We start from the raw sequence: 23,981 nt of genomic DNA, 5'->3' as shown, positions 1-23,981 counted from the left end.
AACCTCCAGTGCAGCACACACCCAGGTATGATCAGCCTGTGGTGGGCCAGCCTCGGGCGAGGGTGTATTGTGATATATCCATCTTATTGGTGGCACCATGTGGTCATCACCCAACTCAACCCCACCCAAGATGATATCTTCAACCATTTCAACTGATGTGCTGATATTCCAGCGATTTTAACAACCAGTCCTACTAAGTATTCTGTGTGTATTTAAAATAATACGCTTTAAAGCTTTAAATTATTCCTTTGGCTATTCTTTAAAAATCCGAACCATGATAGGCACCAGCATATTCCAGAGCAATAGCCAAATACCTGAGCTGGGTTTGCCATCATTAGAATTCAAAACAAAGTGAAAACCATCCCACTTCTGACGCTGAAAAGATGAACAGAGGACACATGAAATATAAAAAAACTGGGTGTTACTTAGTGTGTGCCACAGCACAACAGTGACACAGAAACAACAAAGAAACTAGAAAATTATGAAAAACTATCTTTATTCTACATTTTTATGTCATTTACAGTATGTAGGATCATTTCTGGAAACAAACAAACAAAACACTGTTCAGGAGAACATGTATTGAAATGCATAAAAACAAAAGATAACTATGTTTTAGAAAATGAAAGGTGGCTGTTTTGGCACCTTAATGTGGATGCATTTTGGGCATCACAACGAGGGATAGAAATCCTCTAAAAATCTTTAACCTGATAGCCAGGCTTTAGTTTCTTCAAAATCTGCACACAGACTTCTGCTGCTCTGTATAAAAGTTAACAAAAAAACGTTATTTGGAAAGAAATGATAAGAAAGGGAAATGGAAATGTTTATGTACAGCTCTGTAAACCAGGACCATTAAAAACACTAGCTTAGAAAAATAAAAATAACCCCATGGTGATGATAACAGGTAACACTTTGTTACTTAACATGCTATTCACACTTCCCTTCATTGTACGTTTGTCTGTTTTACAGGTGTGATTTTCTCCCTGTAAACTACAATGACACATGTCAGCAAAGCTTGTCCTAAAAAGATGCCGTCCCCATAGAAGTCAAACCAATGCTACCATGACCACTTTGGTAGAATGGATATGCTTGTTATTTTCACATGCATATGCAGATTATGGAAAGAAAAGACAGTAGACTATTTCCTATCACCAATGCAGCTGCCTCATGTAGCATATCCAGTTATTCTGGGTTCAAGAAACAAAATTTAAAGTGAAAAAACAAATATTTCATTTGTAAGAAAAGAATAAAAGAATAAACAATAACAAACAGCTGCTGTGTGTTTCTTAAAGTCTCACAAAAGTTTGTCAAATGAATCAGAACATGAAGTTGCAGTTAAACACATTCACCTTCAAGCCAAACTAAAAATAATGCAAAAAGAAGACGTGGCATGATCCTTCCCTTTTGTGGCCTCAGTCAACAGGCCAATTCAACACATACAGGACTGATGTGACACGTTGAGACTAAATATAATATATATTAAAGGGGAAGATAACAAACAGGAGACACTGGATGTTAAAAAGGGGGAATAAAAAAGATTAAGTCACCATGTTTAAAATATAGGCAGGTCTCTTGGTGTTATATAGCTCTGATGCATTTGAACACAGCTGTTAAACGGATGCGTCAGTGATAACAGCTTTGCATTATGGGGGATGAGGTCTGAAACAAGTTTTCTCTAAAAACTTCAATATTTGAGGCATTTCTTTGTTTTTATCTCACTAGTTTGAGGTGGGCGGAGCTCTGATGAAAAAAAGTGTTGCCACATCCTTCGATCTATAATTTAAAAGACACTGTGCATACTCAACCTTCACTCTCTCTGTGGGTGTGTTTCCTCAAGAATATGATGCAAAAACTCAGGGTAGAAAAAACTAACAAAAAAACCACATCAAAGCCCCCAAACCAAGGAGATAAACAAAGCAAGCTTATCACAGTCTTCAGCTCGGTAGACCCACTGAACAGAGTTTTCTATTCTTCATCAAAAGCTTAATTTTTTTGCATTTTCAAGCTCCTATCACACACTTGACACTTCACACATCAAGAAATGATCAAAACTGTCTTCAATTGTACACATCCCTTATCAAAATAAAAGCCCTCTGACATGGTTGAATACTCAAGTCTCATTTTCCCACATAACCATATAGAAAGAATACTGCATGTTAGCTCCTGTGGTGCTTAACCGCTCACCTGATTGCTATTTACAGTAACACGACTGTAGCTCAGGGCTGCCACAGAGTCTATTGGGATGAAATACAGTTACAGTACTCTGCCCTCATTGTTGCTTGGTAACAACATATCAGTTCAAGAGCCACTCATGTACAGCAACATGTTCTCTCAAACAGTCTTCGAACAAACAATGCATCTGCTTATTGATCGGTGTAACGCCGGCTTGTGCTTCAGCGCTCCTGTGCTTTAGTTTAGTACAATGGATCTTTAGCTTACCGTCACTCAGGATCCTGCAGTCTGAGAGTACACACAGAAACACACACCCCTACATAGAGAACAAAGAACTCCTCTATAACGACAAGAAAACACACAAAATCGAACTAAACAGATGACAAACTTAAATGTTGTTCCCATGTTGCATATAAAATGTCTGTTTTAATACAGTATGTGCATCTTAGTCTTTTAAACCGTAACTTTAGAGTGTTCTTCCTTTGATGGTAATGTGCATACTGTGTCAGCAAGGCTGGTCTGTGAGGATTTAAATTACAGTTTACTGTCTGCTTGACGGGGGAAATAAAACAGAAAGTGAATTAAAATCAATTAAAAACCATTAATGTTTTTTATAATGAAGCAGGGAGATGTTTTTAGAGGAACAAGCATGCAAACAGTCTTCTGACAGTCATATGATCTGTCTCACTGGTCCTTTTTACTTTCCTCTGAAATCTGTGTGTGTGCCTGTGTGTGTGTGTGTGTGTGTGTGTGTGTGTGTGTGTGTGTGCATACAGTATGGTTATTTATAAAAACATACACACACTGGAAATGATTTTCCTCCTTGCCTCACTTTGAGACAGATAACTACCCGACTCTACTGGGAAACATGATTGGGCATTACTCCTCCTCCTCCTCCTCTTCTTCTTCCTCCTCTTCTTCCTCCTCCTCTTCATCATCATCCTCGTCGTGGCAGTGAGTGATCTCCTGGGGAGTCTGGGGGAACAGGTTGGGAGGTTTGATCTCGCTGAAGGAGCGGGTCAGCTGGTTACGTTTGCAGTCCAGGTCCTTGCAGTCGCTGCAGTGGGTGCGGTTGCGCGTCGCCAGTGGCGACTCCAGGTCAATATCCACGTGGGCGTGTTCAACTGTCGACTCATGGGGCATCTGAGGACGAGGATGGGCAAAATGTGAGAAAACAACATGACAACGTTGGCGACTTCTTGAAAGAATGTTCTCTTTATCTACTGTATTAAACCAACGGCTTCGGTTCAGTACCATGAAATACCAATCGACTGCAAGCATCAAAAAACATACTGTGTTTTATATCTCCTCTGTTAAAAATACTTCACTGATTTAGCATCCCACACTGCATCAAAATGCAGATATCACTGTCATCATGATAAATTCTTCTTCCAAAACCTTGCACCTACATTACCCTCAATGAAACTCTGACACTTTTGTAGGAGATTCAGGCGTGTTTAGCTCGTAGAGGCTTATGTAGCTATAGAGCATCTAGCCTCAAGCAGAGATGAGGAGCAGGCTACAGGAGCCTGGTTCGCTAACTTAGAGTGCTATTTTTCTGCTGATCATTGGCCTGAGAAAAATCTCTATGGATACAAAGGTCTTGTGAAGTTTTTGAATCTTAACTGGTATTTTTCTTTCACATCTGTATGGGTGAAATGAAAAGTGCGAACCTTTGAGCGTGTACTCACCAGGACGTGTGCGGCTCTGAAGAGGTAGCTGAAGGGGTAGTACAGCAGGTTGATAAAGGATGCTGCATATAAGTCGGCATAACGCATCACTTGAGAGGCGAACAAGGTCTGTCGGGAGCCGCTGCGGAAAAGGCTTCCCATCATGCCATAGCACATGTCCATGTCGTGGGTCACTTTCTAAGGAGGACAGACAGAGAGCAGAAAACAATGAGCCTGTAAAATAGTGCCAAAAAACAGATTATCTTTATTCAGTTGTAAATGTATTTATTATCCTAACCAAAGAGAGTAACATATCTTTATGAGGGGCGTATCTTTACGTGTGCATCTCCAACAGACAGTTTTAAAACTGTGTGGACAGGCCTCTCGTTGTCATAGAAACAGAGGTGATAAAGGCCATACCTTGACTCTTCTCTGGATAGTGCTGATGTCAGGCCTCTCGTTGCTGCTGCTGTCCAGATGTCTGAGGAAGGACGGAGAAAAGACAGAGAGGCCGGGGGAGGGGGAGGACGCTCATATTAGTCTGCTGAAAGGTAATGTGTCAAAGAGGTGGTGCAACAGAGTCGTCCAGGCTATAAATAACGTCAGGGAGCACAGCTATCAGGCAGGCCGCGAGAGCTGGCCCTTTAGACTTTACCCTGTGGACCCTGTTTGTCGTCCTCAAACACAAGCTCACATGCATGCAAACAGACGCTGTTACTGCAGAGAACACAGAGCAGCGGGACTGCAGCGAGAGACGAGATGAGGAAGGAGTTGGGATATGGAAAAGGGAGGGGGCAAAGACAGTCATTACTTACTTGTAGAGTTCTGCAAGGAAAATATCAAGACCCTGGAGTTCCTCAAATAACGCTGGAAAACAAAAGAAGAGAGTGAATGTCGGCCTCCTCGCATGTTTTAACAAAATGTCTTGTACATACTACAGTGTAGTATTATTAGTAAGCTGTACTATAAATGTTCATGACTTTGTTCCTACTGTTACATGATCTATCACACATTCAGCTTATATACTTGTATGTCTTAATCTGGATCTTGCAGGTGTAACATTGCAGCTGCTGTTCTAGGTCAGCTCCCAATTGAGACTGTTTTCTAATGCCAGTGGGACTGCAGTACTTGGAAACATGCAGTCTAAATGCAACCCCCACCATGAGGGATTCACACCTGTTAAGTTACAAACAGGCCTAATCATTGTGTACATTAATATGTTAACATGGGCGTAAAAAGCATTAGTGTTTATTTTGTATAGTTGTGGTTGCTTTTTGTTCTGTGTTCTGCACCATCTCTGTGGGCATTGCCATTTCTCATTTCACTGTACATCCTACATGTGCATGCTGCAAACTTCCCTTGAACTTTATAAATGTAAATAGAAGCACACTTGTAGTCAAACTGGTATGCCTACTTTCCACTCTGTGTGCGTGAGTTTATGTTTATGTGCATGTCTGCAGACTTACAGCTCTTGTCGGTCCACACGTGCAGCTCCTGGGCCAGCTCGGGTATAACCAGGAACGTCCTCCAGCCCTGTCTTTTCTTGGACTTGAGGATGTCTCCGAAGATGTGGTCCCCGATGTAGACTATGTCCTTCCCCTTGGCCCCCAGCAGGTCACACACAATATCTGATGAACCTGCAGCAGGATGACGTGAGATTAGAAATACTTAAAGAATGTATCAATCACAAACTACTATAAACAAATAATGACATGGTCATAGAAGTCTTACCTCCAGAGTAGACGATACCATGCTGCAGAGGTCCTGTGTAGGTTCCTATCTTTAAACGCCCTGTTGTCTGAAATAGAGAAAAATTACATGAGACCCGGGAGAGAGAGTGCATCTTTAAAGACCAAGGAATAGGATTAGATCTGGTAAACCTTAAACTATACTGTTTGTTCAAATAGCGATCACCTCTAGGTAGTTCCACCTACATAATGCTTACCTTTAACTATGAATACCTGTCATAAATCAATAAATCAAATAAAGAACTCATTTACAATCTTTAAAGGAGCAATTCGCCCCTGGAAAAAGCCACTGTCAGTAAAAGCTGGTGTTCTCTGTAATCGATAGAAGCAATAATATTTTAAATTGGCACCATAGCTCTGGAGAAAGTTGTACAAACAGCTTGTGGTTTCTACATTCCTACAAAACCCAGCGTGTATTGCACCCCTCCCTCTGAAAGAACGGCCCAGTGAGAGACGCTGGAGTGAAATACTATCGTTTTGGACGAGACATGACATTGGTGGCGGGCGTCCAAGATTGAGGAAGTGTAGTTTAGCAAGCTCCCTGGCCTCTGTCACATGGCGCATTTTATGTAGCCTGGTGGAGGTTTTCTAGGGCCCATTGGAGAAGCAAATAGCGTCCTCCACAGGCACAGAGTGAAATTGCATTTTTTCTATACCATAATGCCATTAGCTCCCCATAATAGCATGATAGGACTGAAGTTGAAAATCACCAAGCTGGCCCTTTAAAACAGCTACAATTTCTCCGATAGTCATGTCAGATGCGATGTTTTGACACATACTTGTGTCTTTTTTGAAAATACAGTCCAGTTAAAAATACCTTCTGTTATGGTAAACAAAGGCATCAAATTATGAGTCATGAATATTTCTGAGCCAACATTTTTTTTTACATTTTACATCACTCAGCCCTCTCTGCTCTGAATGAATCATAAGTGAAGCTAATGAAGGTGGGAGTTCTGAAAAATCTTATTGGAACCAAATGCCAAATTAAATTATCCAAATGTGAAATCAGATTTTTCTTCAATCTAAAAACCAACACACAAAAAAATGTAACAAAAGTGTAATTTTTGATTTGCAGGACCATTGCAAGCACAATTTCAGATGTTTCTTTTATGTGCATAAATATATCAGGACATGACCGGCAGCCTAAAAACTGTCAAAATGTCTGTATACGTCAGCTTTTAAGGGCAGCAGAGCTGTTAGCGATGTCTCCTCTGTCCCCGTTGTGTGTTTACTCACTGTGTCAACTTGTCTGAGCACTGTCCCCTCGCCGAAGAACAGCGGCTTCCTGGCATCCACCAAGATCAGATCAAAGTAGGACTGCCAGGGGCGGTGTGAGGTACCAGGCTACAAAAACACAATAAAGTCACATAAACACATATGAGCATGCAGCTTGTCTTTCAACACTATGCATTGTCAACACATTTCCAAGAGATCTAGATTTTACCTTCGGGCCATGGGGGAAGTCAAACAGGTAGGTCATGATTTTCTGTAAGAACACAACACAGACTAACAGTTAAATCAAACGCAGCCATGTTTGGATGTAACACATACTGTACATGTTAGGGCTGCAAACAGACAGACATCTATTTTACCACTGCAATGCATGAATTACTAAGAAGTGAAGTCTCTGCTGTAGCTGCATGCCTGTACTCACGTCAGTGTATTTGTAGTCGCTGTTGGTTGCCAAGAAAACCTTGGCGACTTCATTCATTCGGCTGAGGAGAAGAGGAAGCTTCCCCTGGTGGGAAAGGAGACGAAGAAAGGAAAGAAAGAGACTTAAGCTGTAAGCATCTCTTCACAGAGCAGAGCAAAAATGTGTGTCGGTATATGTGTTTGTGTGTGTGTTTGTGTGGTCTCATGCAATACACTTGTAGTGTCCTTCATGAATACAAACGACTTACATCTTTCACTACATACTTCTCCAAATTCTCAACAGTCTTCTCCTTCAGAGTACCCTGCAATGTAAGACACAGGAGTCAGACTAATCACTGGAAAGATCAGATTAGATTAGATAAAGTCTGCTTTTGTATTTTACTGTTTTTTTGTTTGTTGTACTCTCACAAAACTCGTTATGAATTGCAACAAAGCAATCTGTATGGGATCAAACTGGGGACGTTTCACCCACAGAATACAGTAAGCATACAGTCCACTAGGCCACAAACATCCAAACATTTTTGCTCTTTGACTCTCTGAGCTTACAAACAACAACTTAATCTACGTACACCACAGATGTTTTAGCTGCTTTCTTTTTTACAGTGCTGTTCTGTGTATCTTGGATACTAATAGCCGCAGAGGGCGACTATTTATGGCTTGGATGACTCCCTGACCCTCTGTCTATTGCCACCATCTGGTAAGCTTTCCCCTTGACAAGTTGATGTTGGCTGAATTTCAAACTGTGATGGAGCGATTCATGGTCCGAGGAGCTACATCCTGATGTGCTTTTAACATTCCGACTGGTTTGGTTCATTGAAATCTCCAGTAAGTTTAGTTCTTTTTTACTTAAGCGAAGGTTTTAAATGTAACTTTAAATAATACTTTAAATTTTTTTCTGAATGCAAAACAGAACAACCACATAATGTTGTAACAGTAGAATTGTGATTTAAAAAAGAATTAAAAGCAGACTATTATCAAACACACCTCCTGATAATTAACTGTTTTAGCATGGATTAAGCATGTTAGTGCAGGATCAGAGTGAAAAGAAGTCAAACAAGAGGCTTGTGATATGTAAACATTGCCTCCAAAAGACCAGTAAAATCTCAACCATCTAAGGTGCCTGACCTTGAAGTGGACCCAGTCGACGGCGTCGCGGACGTCCTGGAACATGCTCTTATAGGACATGAAGAGGTCGCCATTTTTGAAGCCAGTTTCACAGCTGGAGGAGAGGAGCAGAAACACACACGCACAGAGCCGTCGGACAGGCCACATCTTTACTGAAGGTTTTTAAAAACATGACATTTGTTTTTTGTTTGCTTTTAAATGGGATAGCCTTCCCTTGTTGGAGGGGTCCCCAGCCAAACAGGAAAGCATTCTCCCCCTAAAAGACCAACAACCAGGTTTCAGAGGACAAAGGACATGCAGCCATTCCAGATTACATCCTCAACAAATTTACAGGCCATTGTATCTCCTCACAACATCTTAAAGATTATCTTATCGTTACATCAAGATTTCATTCTCTGTAAATAGTTAGTGAGAACATGTTTCATTCCTATCTCACTCTGAGAAGAATCCATGCTTTGCTACAATTAGTGGGAGATTAATGAATCATTGTTACAGAAAAAAGGGTTCTTTGACTGAACTCCCATTTGATTTCCATTTTAAAATGATTAGCTTAGATTAGCATTGAGACACTTGGACCCTCCCATGCTGTAGGGCTTCCTGTTGACCCAGTTTGGCTTGCAACTGTCTTTGTTTCACGGTGCCCAGAAACTTGTTGCATGACAAAAGGTGGTACTATCAGTTCTTTACCTTGTGTATCGGTCACAGTTGGAGAAGAAATCCACCAGGCAGGCAAAGAGGTAGGTCTCTGTGTGGAAGACAGAAAGACAGGGAGAGTTATCCTCTAATGAAGCGACTTGATCAAAAGGGTTTCTTCATGAACCTCCCATTAAGTAATGTAACGTTTAATCAGGGTGAGGCTGTTTCTGCTCGTTAAATTTCTCTTCAACAGTCCCATGGTATCTCCACAGTGTTCAGAGACCTTACCTGGTAGGTTGAAGAGTGTGTTAAGGATATAAAAGCGCTCTGTGTCATCTCTCTGGATGAACTTGTTTGGGTACCGTTCACGGATCTCGGGGCTGGGGAAAGAGAAAACGCAAGACTAAATCTGAATCCTTCTTTCTCTTGCTATTTTGTTATAAAGACAATAAAAACAGAAAAAACATACAGAAGTCTGGTATACATGGTAGGATGCTGAAACACTTACCCTCTGAGGAAGTTAAACCCATGGACACACACCAGGATGTTACCATAGGCGTCAACCTTCAACAGGTTTCCATACATGGTATCAAACACAAGGCCCCTGAAAGACGGAGGAAATTAATGGTCGTGTTAGTCTAAAATAGAGTTAAACAAGTGTTTGTATTTCACCTCTTGATCATAACATCTGGCTTTTTAACTGCTAGCATGTGTGATATGATTACAGTAGTTAACGGGATAGACTGAGATGTAATACCCACTATAAGTACCCTTTCTATAACCACAGAGTTTAGATGGGAATAAACTTATTACATATGGGGCAATAAAAGCATCAGATGGCCATTAACCTGATGACCATCGTCATCATGATGTGTGTGTGATGGGGTGTGATTGGTCTGACCTGGTGGGAAAGGATGGATCGTAGACGAAGCTGAGCAGCTCCTGGGGGTAACCAATGGAAACCAGACGCTCCACTGTGAGCTCAAACCCCAGGGACTCGTACTCAGGGGACTTGTAGACTGGAAATGAAAAACACACATACAAAGAATTTAAATATAATTTGCCTAAATGGACCCACAGCGTAGTTTGGTGACTAATCTCCTGTAAGTAGCCACACATTTTGGAGATGGCAGGATTATTCTGGTAATTGCATTAATTTCTTGTCTAGTCACACATTATAAAAGTCAATGTATTAATTACTACAACAGCAATTGATAATCATATTATCATGTATGTCATTCATTTGGTTAAAATGGCAAACATTCTCTTTTTGCAGCCTTTCAAAGGTGCTATTTTTTTGCTTTTCTCTGTTTTATGCTTCTGTATTTCAAATATCTTTGACTTTTGGATTGTAAGTCAAAGTAAACAAATATTCATAAGACCTGACCTTGTTCTCTGTGAACCATTGATCACTTTTTTCTTACATTTTATGAAAAGAAAACATATCTAAAAATGTAAATCTAAAACATAACCGATGTATAAATAAATAATAACTGCTTGTTAAAGTCCTTAGCTTAATCTTTGCTTTATAACATGTTGGTCAGAGAAAGATAAAGAAGGTGAGAACGTTTTAAAATAGGGCTTGACACCTAAAAACGTATTTTATAGCAACCATTGCAACATGACAAACGACATATGTGCACATTTTGTCCAGATTGTTGAACAGTCCACAGGGTCACATTATCTCACCCTGAAGAAAATAACTCTACCTGCTATCAAACAGGTGTGAGACTGATAGGAGAGTGCGTACAGTACATGGCATGCATGTAATATTTACATATAACTCCAGCATGTATACAGCAGAAAGCTGACCTCTGGGTGAAGCTGTGATTACAAAGCAAACATCAGAGGTGACATACAATCAGGGGAGCTCGCTAATGTTACACAACACGTACATGTGACTTCTCTGAGGTTACCTCATCCCCTTGAAAGTCTGTGGTGTTGTCTCAGTATTTTGATAACATGTCATTGCCCTTCTCTCTCCTTGCTATCAACAAGGGCCTTGATGTTCCACACACAAATCCACAAAGAAACAGGATCAGATGTGAGAATGAAAAATCACTCAACTTTCAGCAGCAGCTCTAATACTAAGACTGATGAGCCCCCACCCTGTCACCAGCAGAGTCAGATTTTTACCCCCCGGTCAAACCGCAAACCGAGGCAGTGGAGGGCTCTGAAAATAAAAACACAGATTGATGCTCGGCTAAGAAAAGGCTGGCAGAGGATTAAAATGCTATCCGACACTGGGAGAAGAATATGTCAGATGTTATAAATATGAAACGGAGAATGCGCTTGTGTTGTTGCCTGCTTTCTACACCCGCAGCAGGGGGACACAAGGCCCCAGGAGGGGGAGATATATTGGCTGATGATGCTTGGATAGAGGACAGTTAGCGGGGGAACAGTACCAAAGGACAAATAGGAAAACATCTGTGTCCTACTCTGCAAAACGTGGGAGCGTGAGTCTAATGCAGGGTTACACACAGAGGCATAATGAGTGTGCACTGAGTTACACGAAAGTCTTGGTTTCAGTAAAGCTTTGTCCTTTTGTTGACACTCCTGGTCTGTAAGCCCGAGCCTGTTTCTGCATTTTCATCACGTAACCTCCAACAGCTCCCCCCCACCGTGGTCTCCAGGCAAACTGACGGTTTGGGCCCTCTGCCCAGAGCAGCAGCGCCCACCAACTAAATTGCCGTTCTTCCTCCTTCTCCCGCCCCCCTCCTCCTCCTTTTCCCTCACTTGTCACCCTCTGTCACCTTTTCTATCATCACTCTCTCTTTCTTTACTTCAATGGGAGGCTTTTTTCACGTGTTGACCTTGGGACAGTGGTGTGTTACAACCACACAACAAAAAAAACACATGTCAGGCCTCCGTCAAGACACTTGCTACTGTACTGTGACTACTCAACTGATAGATAAGGGCCATTTAAACCTCCTGCCGTATAAAGGCATCTGTGGGCGTAGTTAAATGAAATTTAAAGGGCCAGTTCGCTGATTTTCAACCTCAGTCCTATCATGCTATCATGGGGAGCTAATGCCATTATGGTAGGGAAAAAAATGCAATTTCGCTCTGTGCCTTTGGAGAACGCTATCCGCTTCTCCAATGGGCCCTGGAAAACCTCCGCCAGCAAAATGCGTCATCTGACGGAGGCCAGGGAGCTTGCTTAACTACACTTCCTCAATCTAGGACGCCCGCCTCCGACGTCATGGCTCATTCAAAATCATCAGGTTTGAAATGTAGACTGCAGACCCGAAGGTTTTTTAGAGCCATTGTCTGCAGCGAGACGGTAGTACTTCCAGCGTCTCTCGTTCCTTTCAGAGGGAGGGGTGCAATGCACGCTGGGTGTTGTAGGAATGTAGAATGGGCAAAAGCACGAGCTGTTTGTACAACTTTCTCCACAAAACACAAAAACTTAAACTTTCGCACGGGTCAAAACCAAAGTGCCATAATGACAAAATTATTTTAAGTGTTTTTTGTTGTTTTTACTGTTTTGTTTTGAAGTGTGTCTTCAATGACACTGAAACCATTTTACTTCTGAACAACTAGCCCCCCTTAAAAACACTCCACACAGACACAAGACACCCATGGCCTACTTTGTATCAGTTTCAAAAGTAATTCAAGACGCAGGCCAGAATTTGACATGTTTGAAGGCTCATGCAGTCATCTTTAGAGTTATTCAGAGAGCTGTTTTTTCACAAAAGCCACACTGGAAATTAGAGTCATGGAAAGTTGCAGATTTTAGTAATTGCGGCATCCGTTACCAACAGAGGTTATTGAAGACTCGTGTTTGCATTTGTGTGCAGAGCGGAAGTTGTGTTATTGTTGCTTAGAGCGTCCTTGACTCTTGTGTATTTCTCCTTTAGAGGGGTCCTTGCTCCCATGCTGTAAGCCCCTGCTCACATTTCACATGTGCATGCATTCACACATAGACACACACACATACTACCATCTACTTAGACCAGAGGAGAGGAGTCTTAGCTTCCAGGATCTGTTACTTTGGATCTCTGATGAGATTGTTGCCACTTAATTATACATTTGCTTCAATCCCCACTGAGGTGTGCGTGTCTCTCCTGAGTTTATAGGCCATGTCACCTCAGGCCTACATGTAATACACACCTCACACACAACGTAAACAACCTGCACTCCCACTAACAGACCACAAAGTAAAATCAGATGAAGTGTTCCACACAAGGACTTTATCTGAACCATGTCACATAAAAATCTATATTAATTTATCTGTCACCACTAAGGTGCTAATATAGGCCTTTGTCACAGATTCATGACACTATCAAGCATATTGTGGAAAAATGAGAAAAGTTACCCACAGCCTCGGGGGCCCTCATTCCAGCCAAAAGTCTGCTGGGAAACTGGGACAAAACTGTATCTCTCAATGCAATCTGGGCCTAACTGTGTGTTTGAACACATTTTTCCTCAGGCTATCATGTGTTCCCCTTTAGAGCACAAAGAACAGATGAGGCAATATTGTCACACACAATGTTGATTTAACATCTCACAGAATATTACAACACAGGACCTGAATGCACCACCTGTAGTAGCTGTAAATGTTTCAGCACAAGGGACTTACAATTAAGAAGCCTGGACTTTAATATGTTGTTGCTTCTATTGCCTCATGTGACGTTCTTACTACCTTCATACGCTAATGTCAATAAAATCCATGCTTATGTTTTCTTTGTTTTTTTTGTGTTGTATGAAAACACAAGTAAATTGAAGCACAGTCGAGTATAATTGCGTTGTATCATGCCTGAAAAACTGGATCTGAACTAGGCCAGATTCTTCTGGAAAAAGGTGTGAACTGTTTTTTTAATCAGTTTTATATTTATGCAAGGGCAACTGTAAGTGACATCATTCTCTGAACTTTAAACCTTGCTGTTGCTTATTTATTCATGAAATTTTAAAAAGGCAATGAAAGATAAATCATTAGGTTTGAAACAAAGCTGCATGTATTGTTGTATTTTGCTGATTTCAGGATGTATTGGGGGTTATCGGGACTCAAACAGAGTGACCAGGTTGCCATCTTTCTTTCTCTTGCCTCTCAGAGAGGACACAGCAGGCCGGATGAAGCCTGGCTTTCACTGGTTTAACACAAAATCTGGCACCTGCATGGCTGTGTGGAGGTGTATTATAACTGCAAAGAAAATCAAGAAAGGAAATAATTACTTCCCTAATTAAGTGAAATATTCTTGCTAACGATACTCCCTCCGTTTAATAACTTTCTAGCAGGCCTGACTAAGTTCGCTCTTTCTCTGACTCGTTGAAGCAGGGAGGAGGGGCAAATTCTGTGCAATTACAAACAGAGACTGATGAATCACACTCACTCTTCCTCTAACTTCTTCACTAATAGGATTAAAACAATTTTATAATAATGATTATTTTTGTGTAATGGATTAACTGTGCAGAGTAGAGCTCTTTCATTGATGATTGATTGATTCATTGATACATTTAACTACCTTCCCTCATATTTTTATCACACCTCACAAATGTTTCAAGACATACTAAATCATCAAAGTGGTTTTTGGCACATTGCCAAACTTAAAAAAACGGGTTTTTTTTGAGAACATACCTTAAACATTTTGCACATTTGAACTGTCTTTAGCACCCTCTAAAAACAAACACTGCAGCGGGCCAGGGTGCTGTGGTTAAGCAGCCGCCACTCTGTGACACCACCCTTGGAGTTGATGAAGTCTGTGGTCAAAACCTGAACACCCTCCAAGAGATACATGATAGCCATGCTTCCAGCAAACATTAGCACTTGGTTATGAGCTCCCATAAAGAGAGTCATGTCAACAGCTGAGCGTCTGTAGAATCCACTGCACTCTGAACGGGGATGAAGATACAGAGACAGACAGGGACTACCAGTGATCCCCGTTCTCAAGGGAGCCATCGCTGGCGAACTCAACAAACAAACATGACCTGTTTTTCAAAGTCAGGGAGGGTGTATTTGTAGAGGCAGAGGCTGAAAACTGGAGCTGAGTCACAGAACAAAGTGGCATGAAAAATCTGGTTATTTTTGGCCTAGTTACTGGTCAGTAGAAAGTCCATACAGTCCACTTTGTTGGGGGTACACTTTAGAGGTGTTTTAGTGTGCTCAATGTATCACTGTGATCGACTTTAATAACACTTAATGGACAACAAGCTGCAGTTCTTGGGTGATGGTAAGTTAGCCTTATAAAAAGTTGAAAATAGAAACTTTAAATCTACACAAAACACACAAAATTTAACAGGATTTAACAACTAGGGTTTACATTTTTCAGATTCCAAAAGTAAAAAATCTGTAAAAACATACATACTCCCTAAAAATCCCACGTTAGCACACCATCAACTATGCATGTTTTGAGGTTTACCTCCTTTGATACATTCACTTGATCTCTGAACCTTTTTTGGGTCTGAAACTATGAAGCAGCACTTCTTAATTAATAATATATCAGCATGAAGTGCAATCCATGTAAACTAAGGATTTGCAACGCGTCCCTCAAGCCAACTTGGAATGCATACAGGAAGCAAATCGGTGTATTTAAAAACGTACTTATAGGAATGGAAAAATTATTATTGTAAAGTAATAATCTCAAAGATTTTCATTCAAATAAATGTCTGTTAAGTCACTATCTATCACTGAATCAGGTAACACAATGGTGACTGAGCATATGGCGGAGTTAAGTGGCTGTTTTTCTGCTCTCTGCAAGTGTAATCTACAGTAATCTACTATGGCTGATCAAACAAAGAAAAGATCGATGACTACGGATACAACTTCAAGTCCAAAATCCAAAGAAAAAGAAACAAATGTCACGCTCAGATGAAGGCAAACAGTCTTAAAAGAAAAGCAACCGTCAGCGAGTAAAATCAAGAGTTACAACCGGAGCCAACCGTGGACGTCACACAAAGAAAACTAATCTGAAATGTTTGAGATTACAACTTTAAGTATTAACCAATTCATAATTTGTTTTCAAAATATTTGTGTAAGTAACTTTAGGCTTAGGAAACCCCAAAAGCATTAAGCTAATGAAGTTTATATAAGCATTTGAATTGAATGTTACAAGAAAATGAGTCCTCATTTTCACAAATGATTCATCAACAACATGATAAAGCTGTTTAGTTGCAGCACAGTCGGTGATAAATTAGATTAACGTGTGTTCAGCTTACCTGCTAGAGTGTAATCCATATCAAAGCCAAAGCACTTAATCTTCTCCATCGCCAAGCTTCTGTTGACAAATACTCTACAGGAAACAAGTGGAGGAAAATGCTTTAGTGGCAATTCAATATTGAACAATGAGATTAGCATTTATTCTCACAGAGGACACTATTCATTTGAGTTTCACTGATGAATGGAACTACTGTAACCCAGATTAGGGGGCTGTAATAGGTCTATTTAGCATCCACAAAAAGCAGGTAGTGTAATAATGTATCAAATTACTTGTACACTTTAACAATTCTATTTCACCAATGAAATGCACGTGTTGAAACTTAAGGAGAAGATAAAAGGGTTTTATTAAAAGGGTTTAATTTGGGTCAAGTTTACTTTAACAGAGAGGCAATTTAGGACTTGTGTTTGAAGAGAGCTAACCAAAGATCCGCTGCTCCATATAAAAAGAAAAATAAACACTGGCGTATGTTAACAAATACCCAGCTACAGTTCGCTATCCAGAAATTTGAACTACATGCATGGATGTTTACCCATCCTATGAAGATTAAGAATAGTGAAACTCTGAGTATCACAACATATAATTTTACATTTAACATACAATACTTACCACTTTCTAAATAAAATGCCTCAATTCTCACTAAAAAGGCACCACACAATAACACGATTGTGCAGCTCTAGAACTGACACATTTACTTTGAATTATTGAGTAAAACCACAAGTCTTTAGTCCAGTAGCTGGTAAAACCACAGGAAGTGAAACACATCTCTAAAACCCTGCAGATGTAATTCTGAATTTGAATCTTCCAGGAAACAGATCTACTGTGCTCACTCATAAATCAGTATGTAGTCGTGGGTCCACAGTGCCCACAGTGATAGATGGTGTTTACATAGCCTGGCTGACACAGCCTCCACAGAGCAGACAGACACATACTGCTAGCTTAACTGTGGCTGCTGGCACAGACCTACAGAGCTTATCTTCAGCATCAGTGACTGAACTCTACCTGTAGCAGCTGTGTTCCTGGACATTTCCACACAAGTCAATATTAAGTTATGCTAGAAGTAGAATGTAAATCAGCTAAAAGACGACCGAAAATGTCCCAGGGAAATAAAAATAAGGTTACATAAGTCTTAACTAGTGCACTAATCTGATTCAAAAACTCAGAAGTGACATCTAATCTTGTCATTGACCTGTGACAATGACCTCCTCATCCTCACTAATGTCTTAATCAGTTGTGAAATACCTGGCGGCAGATCCATAGTGAACAAGTTCCCATTTAGATCTTAGTCCAACAGACGACTGGCGATGCATTCTGTGCGAAATTAAACCTCAGTTTGACTGTGACCGGCTCCGGCAGCACAGGGCAGCTCTGGCCCACAAACAATGCCCCCACCTCTCTCTCTCTTTGCTTTCTTGCCATTCAGACATTTTCTGACTTGTTGCAAAAATGATTGTGGCTATTCCGCGTCATTCTCTGTTGTTGTGTGCTGTCAGTCAGGTTTGTTGTTGTGCTGCGTGATGTTTGCGGGCACTCAAAGACATCCAGAACAATCACAAGTCAGGTAGAATCAAGCAAGGTCCGGCCCCCAGCGACAGCTGCTTACGGTACTGAGATTAGGTTCGATGTAAACACTTACAGGATGGGTTTATTAAGCAGATATGTCTCATTTTATGGCATTCATCTTATAGCAATATCTTTAATTTCATTGAGGGAGGGGTGGGGGTGCCTACTTAAAAAAATCAAGTGAAATTACTTCTATGATTCAATTCAGGCAGCAAGATTTGAAAAATGGATTTAAATAAGAGATATTCAGACATTCAGGCTAGCGGGGGTTAAGAAATCAAGCCTGAGCTAATTAGAGTCTGACTCTGTCAGTGATATGATACAAGAGAAACAAGATCATATAAGGGACTTTGAATTTTATATGTGTTTTAGAAATAGTAAAACTTAAATACTGAAATATCAGTACAGTGGTATTCAAATATAACTATCAGCATTCACACGTGCTTATTTGTGTAGGTATTCAGCTGCTTATAAAATTCAAATCTTCATGGCCTCATTCTGTTTCCACAGAAAAAGACTTGTCTAAAGCAATGAAAACAAAAGAACTACTTCATTGTCAGTAAAGCAGGGTGAAGCTAAGCCTTTCCCAGAGAGGGATTTAGGTCTAATTCTTTTCTATTTTGTTGTGCTGTTGTCATTTCCCATGTGACCCTTATGCCTGTGGGAGTTGTAGTAAAAGTCAGTCATAAATGATAAGGAAGATCATGACTCTCTAAATCACCCGTATTGACAATGGGTGGGGGGGTTGACTTGTTTACTTGAGTCACCCTCGACTTTGATCCTGCTGACAACACTAATGCCTCAAATAGCCCACACCAGCCGCACCACACCTACAACACAATCCCTCAAAAACTTTGACTCCATCTGAGCGCAGCTGAGCGACAATCTGCCAGATTTTTTCCACTGTTCTCTAATCTCATGAAGACAGTGATTCGGCTCGCTGTGATAGAAAGTTTATCTGTGCCGGGCAGAGTCGTCAGCCCTCTGCTACGTGACACACAGCTCACTATCAGGCTGCATTGCTTAAGCTGAGCTCTTACTTTAAAGAAAGGGTCTTTTGTCTTTCTGGGAGATAAGCGTAAAGGTCTCCTGCAATGGTCCTCTACTCTAAGAAAAGCAGCCTTGGAGAATTTAATTGATCTAAAGTACTGTCTCAACTTTATCATACAACATCTTCCTATGTTTGATTGTTTGCGTGTAGCTTTCTGGAGAGGGGGCGGGAGGCAGAGGGAGATCATGGACTGGGTGACTTATGTCAGCACAGCACACACAAATCTAACAGATGAGCGACAGTTTCATAAACCCTGTGAGCATTGCATATTACATAATGGTGTGAAAGAACAGCAGTGCCCAGTGGACATGCATGTCTTTCGCTGAGTTAAACATTCAACAGCAACACACGTTTTATTGCTCTAACAAGCTTTAAATACCACCTTACACGAGCCTTTCAACAGGTCAAAAGTACAGAAACAAGGTCGGGTATCTAGAGAAAGCCTCGTCTGTTGGGCTGAATAAGTTAAAAAGACAATGTCCAATTCAATCCAATTGAAATATAGTAAATATGGAAGGCATAATTATTTGGCCCTTAAGTAAGGTTTTAGATTCAAACACTCACTCCAAAGAGCTTAACAGCCTGGTGACATTTTGCCATGAGGCAAGGAGGAATTTTGCATAACAGCCTGAAAACCCCACCCAACACCCGAACGAATATATGTGAAATCTAAGGGCAGCAAAAGCCTCTTTTATGTCCGGTTCAAGATCACAAACCTACGCTTCCTTTCCTATTGGTTCCTAATAACAGGAAGTGTGAAATGTAAGACCAAATAATATTGAACATTACTGAATATAAATAGAAAACCTTAGTAATTAATGATTATCAAGTGCCTCCTTGTAACAGAAACTTTCTATATGTTGGGTCAATACTGTCCACGTAAAAGCAAGGAAAAGTCAATACTACAGTATATTTACACTTCATAGTCAGGTTATATGGTCGGTCAGTGACAGTTAGCTCTTTCTAGAGGCGCAAAAGAAGTGACACAATGTAAAATTATAAAAAGGTCAGTTGAAAAAAATGTGTTTTTAATGGCTTTAGAGCTTAGAAATACGTCTCATAATTGATATGATGACTCGTAGTCATCTCAGTGAACTGAACAGTGAAGGCCTCTGTTCGGCCGTCCATGGCATGTCCAAGCCAACCCCAGTAAGGATTAAATATTCAAAGACAGCAACCATGTTCACACTTTTAAATGGTCACACTGAATTTAACACACTGATCGAGCAATTATCTGACATGCGTTTGGTATTTATTACTTCGTTCCACAAGGCGGGGAAGTAAAGAGACGAGAATCCTCTTCCCATTTCCCTAACTGCTCCACATTGGTTAGATTAATGATTAGAGAGGCCATGTAGAGCGGTGGACCTGCATCCATACAGACCGCAGTCTCCGAAGTCATTAATTTGTTTACCATTGTTTAAGCAATATTTTTCTAATGGTTACTGATCATTCATTAAACTTCCAGGAAAGGCAACGGAAATTAACAGATCTAATTTAACAACTTTTTATCCGGGCTTCATACTTTTGCCCTTTGGTTGTGAATGACATGGTATCATAAATAGCAGTGTTAAAACACTTAAGTTTAGGCTGTCTCACAAAGGGGTGGATTCACTTACATGGCAGTTTGATGTTGAGCAGCTATTCAGTCCTTACCGTGTAAGTGCGTTTTAACTACAAGAACTATTCCTGCTACTTATGCAGTTTGTCCCGATCTGTTATTTGTTGTTTTACAAAAATATACATTTCCTATTATGACAAATTTTGGATGAACTTAGTTAGAGTTTTGGCAGCAGGATCAGTAGCATAGTAGCGTGTTTCAAAGTAATTTATGTTCATTGCACAACATAACTGTAAATTCTCTGGCTGCTCAGTTTACATCATAAAAAGCTCAGGTATCCCATCTGGAAATAGTTTCAGATTATCAGAAATGAAACTAGTACCTTCACATTAGGGCTGGGGGATATGTAAAAAATGTTCATATTTACACATAAATCCATTAATTTATTTTCATATCTCGATAATGATATATAACGATATAGATTGTTTTCTGGTCATTTAACAAATAATTAGTCTATATGAAATAACTACATGATAAAGCCTATTTTGGGATAATCCTGTGTGAATTAAATACTTGACAAATAAAAAGTACTGAGTATTTTTCTTATTTTATTGAGAACTTTAGTGAAAACTTAACAATTTCAAGTCAATTTAAGGACGGAAAACAAATAGATATAGCCCTAGCCTTCGATATGAAAATGTAATCTATCGATCTCTGACAGCATTATTAACATCTATTAACATCTCATCCTAACCAACTAAAGTGAAAAGTGATTAATGTATATTTTATTTACGTGTATGAATGACGTCTCTACATTCTTTCCTGTATATAATAAATCTAAATTACATTTATAAAGCGAACATATTCAAATTGTTTATGGCTTTTATTAAGATAAAACTGATGTAGGAAGACAGGGCTGGCAGGATCAGCCCAGCTGAATCCGCAGCAGACACGCAGTCGACATTCACCCAGCCATCATGCTCAAGTGCCGTAAATCACGATAGAGACAAAATAGAAAAACACATACAATAGACATTTCATATCGTTTTGACGATATATATCGTCATATCGCCCAGCCCTATTTCACATGTGTTTCTTACCTGTGATATGCCTCTCTTCTGTATTTTTTCATTGTCAGGCCGTCCATATTTGCAGGCAAGTCTGCATAGTTCTGCAGTCTGTCACTCCATGAAGTGGTCATCTTTAAAACCTTCAGTGTCTGGGGAAAAGGAAATCAACACATTAGGAAAGGCACTTCAACAGGTAAAGTTAAACTTTAACTGAATACAAGCACATGAAGTCAATGCTTTTAATACCAAAACAGAATCAATAGTCTGTTTAAATAGTGTAGAAGGCCAATGTTTGATTTCAGAGCCACTTTAAATCAGTGGTTATGTTGTAACCTGTAAAAACAAGATGACAAACCAAGACACACCTAGTAAATTACTGTAATAAGTTACAGCTGTTATTGGAATATGTGTCCTGTTGCATTAATGAGATTTGAAGTGTTAAGTATGCAACAACTAATCTAATCATGACCAACAAATCAATGAGGGATCTCCCTTTGTTGCTCTCAACTGCAAACAGACTGCATAGTGGGGTAAAAGAGGATGAGGCAGGAGAGACATACTGTGTATAAAAAAAGGTCAATACGTTCAACTAAGAGACATGAAGAAATATTCAGAGCCAACCTAGTCATTCTAATGGAACGTGTTATGGGGATTATTTCTGGCAAACAAATCCGGTCTCACCAACAGGTCAAGCAACAAAGCCATAAGCATGACTGAATCTAATAAGACCCATGAAACAATTATGCATGGGTTAGGCCTTTACTACAAGGCTAGGTTGACAGATATAACGTGTAATTAAATCTTTGTTTGGCTAATGCATCAGGTTACACACGAAACAAGCTTCGAATAAAGAAAGGAGCACAAATAATAAAGACAACAATCTGTATAAAAGTCTCCTATAAAATTCAGGCTGTTAGCCTAGACTTGGCCTTTTCTGTTGAATGACAAGAGTTGTCTGTTTTTTTTTCTTCTAGTGCTGACACTGGAGAGGCTGGGCTGCAGGAAGGAAAGGCAGGAGGTCAGCTTTCTTGTTCTTGATGCCAGCACAAATGCAAATGAGAGATATGGGGGAGAGGAGGACTGTCAACACTGCAGCAGTGTATCAAAACATTGTCATTAATGTTGACTCTACAGCCTAATGGGACTTAATTGCAGAAAAGCTTCAACGCGTTTGTTGTTTACATGGTGGATTATTCTATTAAAAACAGGATCAGTTCTCTTAGAAGTTATCTCATCTGGCACCATGTAGATCAGTTCTCAGGTATAATCTGGTTCATGTTTACATTTTGTGACACCTTAGCCCACAGTATGATGGGTCCACTAGGGTCTGAAGGGAGCTCTGGTTTGGGAAGAAAAAACGCCAAGCCTGCACAACTGCACTGCACACTGGAAGAGAAACAAGGCTGAACATAACTTGTTTGAGGCTTTGTTGCCTCAGGTTAGTCTTGCGGGAGGGGGTCGACGTTTAACGCAACAAAGCTGCACGTAACGTTAACTGTCACTCCTTTTCGGATGCCATTTACGTTTAAGTATTATTATACACATGAAGGGCTACTCAGTGAAACCAACAGTGAACACTGAGAGATTAGCTAAAGCTTCTGTACAAGTATCTTTACAAGCTATCAGCTATGAAACCCGCTGTCGAAGGGAAACGTAAAAAAAAAAAACAACGTCCTGTTATTTGCGCAACTATACCAGCTAGCTCCTCTGAAACAGCCTCCTTCCTGCTTTCTGGCAATGATAAAAAGGACAATAAATAGTAGTCCTTGCGAGGCTAACGCGTTAGCTGGCTTTGATACAAAAACAAAAGCCCTGAAGTATCGAGCTACATTTCTCTGACAGTCGTTACTGTACTCACCTCTCAGTTCCTGAATCAAACAACTGCACTGTCAGTTAGTCTGAGCATGCGCCCTGAGCCGTGTGAAAGTCGGAAAAGTCGCTGGTGTGTATTTTCTAACAGAAAGCACCAGTCAAAGCGGTGATGTCTTCACTGTACAGCCAAGTGGCAGATGATGACTGTCCCTGCTCTGCCTGCTCTCTGCTATCTCTCCCTATCCGCTGCCAGCTGTTGTTATGAGACGGCGAGGGGCGGGGTTTAATCCTGTCTGTCAAGCGGAGGCGGGACTAACTGTCGTCGTGGCACAGACACGTGACCCCACAGTCTTGCATCTGTTAACAGCAGAGACACCTAGATGAATTGCATCCATTTATCTTGCAACAGGGATTAATTTGCCTTTAGTGGACCCAAGTACTGAATTAGTAGCTACTTCTACTCCACCTAAAATACTGTTATTGTGCTGATACCATTTTAGACAAATTAACTAAATTGACATCCAAAAATTCCTTAAAACACTTTACAGCTTCAAGATATGACAAATTGAGATTATGTAGGCAAATTTGAAATCGGAAGTTTACAAACAAAGTAAAGGTTATCTCATTTTTAGTTTAGACTCATTCCATATGTTAGGGTTGTGTTAAAAATGGAACCCAGAAGCAGAACAGACCAGAAGCCAGTTAACAATTTGACAAAAGGAGATTTATTGTTCAGAGAAAATGATGTTGAGAGCTGATGGGCAGGTCT

General features: G+C 40.3%; 1 protein-coding gene across 1 annotated transcript; it reads right to left on the bottom strand.

The window, feature by feature from the left end:
- Positions 1-479: 479 nt before the first annotated feature.
- Positions 480-23,446, bottom strand: nt5c2b (5'-nucleotidase, cytosolic IIb). The gene is made up of 18 exons (XM_069665404.1): positions 23,259-23,446; positions 21,431-21,549; positions 16,157-16,230; positions 9,903-10,020; positions 9,510-9,605; positions 9,290-9,381; positions 9,053-9,110; positions 8,366-8,459; positions 7,489-7,542; positions 7,242-7,325; positions 7,032-7,073; positions 6,824-6,931; positions 5,571-5,637; positions 5,306-5,476; positions 4,655-4,706; positions 4,260-4,320; positions 3,861-4,037; positions 480-3,312 (listed from the first exon to the last, which is right to left on the bottom strand). Exons 2-18 carry the CDS (start codon positions 21,529-21,531, stop codon positions 3,049-3,051), a joined length of 1,713 nt encoding a protein of 570 aa, XP_069521505.1. The 5' UTR covers positions 21,532-21,549; positions 23,259-23,446; the 3' UTR covers positions 480-3,048.
- Between the last annotated feature and the right edge of the window lie 535 nt (positions 23,447-23,981).

This window comes from Semicossyphus pulcher, unplaced genomic scaffold, assembly GCF_022749685.1.
Source record: "Semicossyphus pulcher isolate SPU_LCO1_2020_fin unplaced genomic scaffold, fSemPul1.0.p SCAF_17, whole genome shotgun sequence".
NCBI classification, from domain to species: Eukaryota; Metazoa; Chordata; class Actinopteri; order Labriformes; family Labridae; genus Semicossyphus; species Semicossyphus pulcher.
This window is presented reverse-complemented; position numbering and strand designations above follow the sequence as displayed.

Bases quoted from the DNA above. Each gene is read 5' to 3' on its own strand.
- nt5c2b (XM_069665404.1), bottom strand. From the start codon at position 21,531: ATGACCACTTCATGGAGTGACAGACTGCAGAACTATGCAGACTTGCCT. The intron at 6,932-7,031 runs GTAAAATCTAGA...GTGTTTTTGTAG, and splicing joins ACTTCCCCCATGGCCCGAAG to CCTGGTACCTCACACCGCCC. The intron at 5,638-6,823 runs GTGAGTAAACAC...TCTCTATTTCAG, and splicing joins TGCTCAGACAAGTTGACACA to ACAACAGGGCGTTTAAAGAT.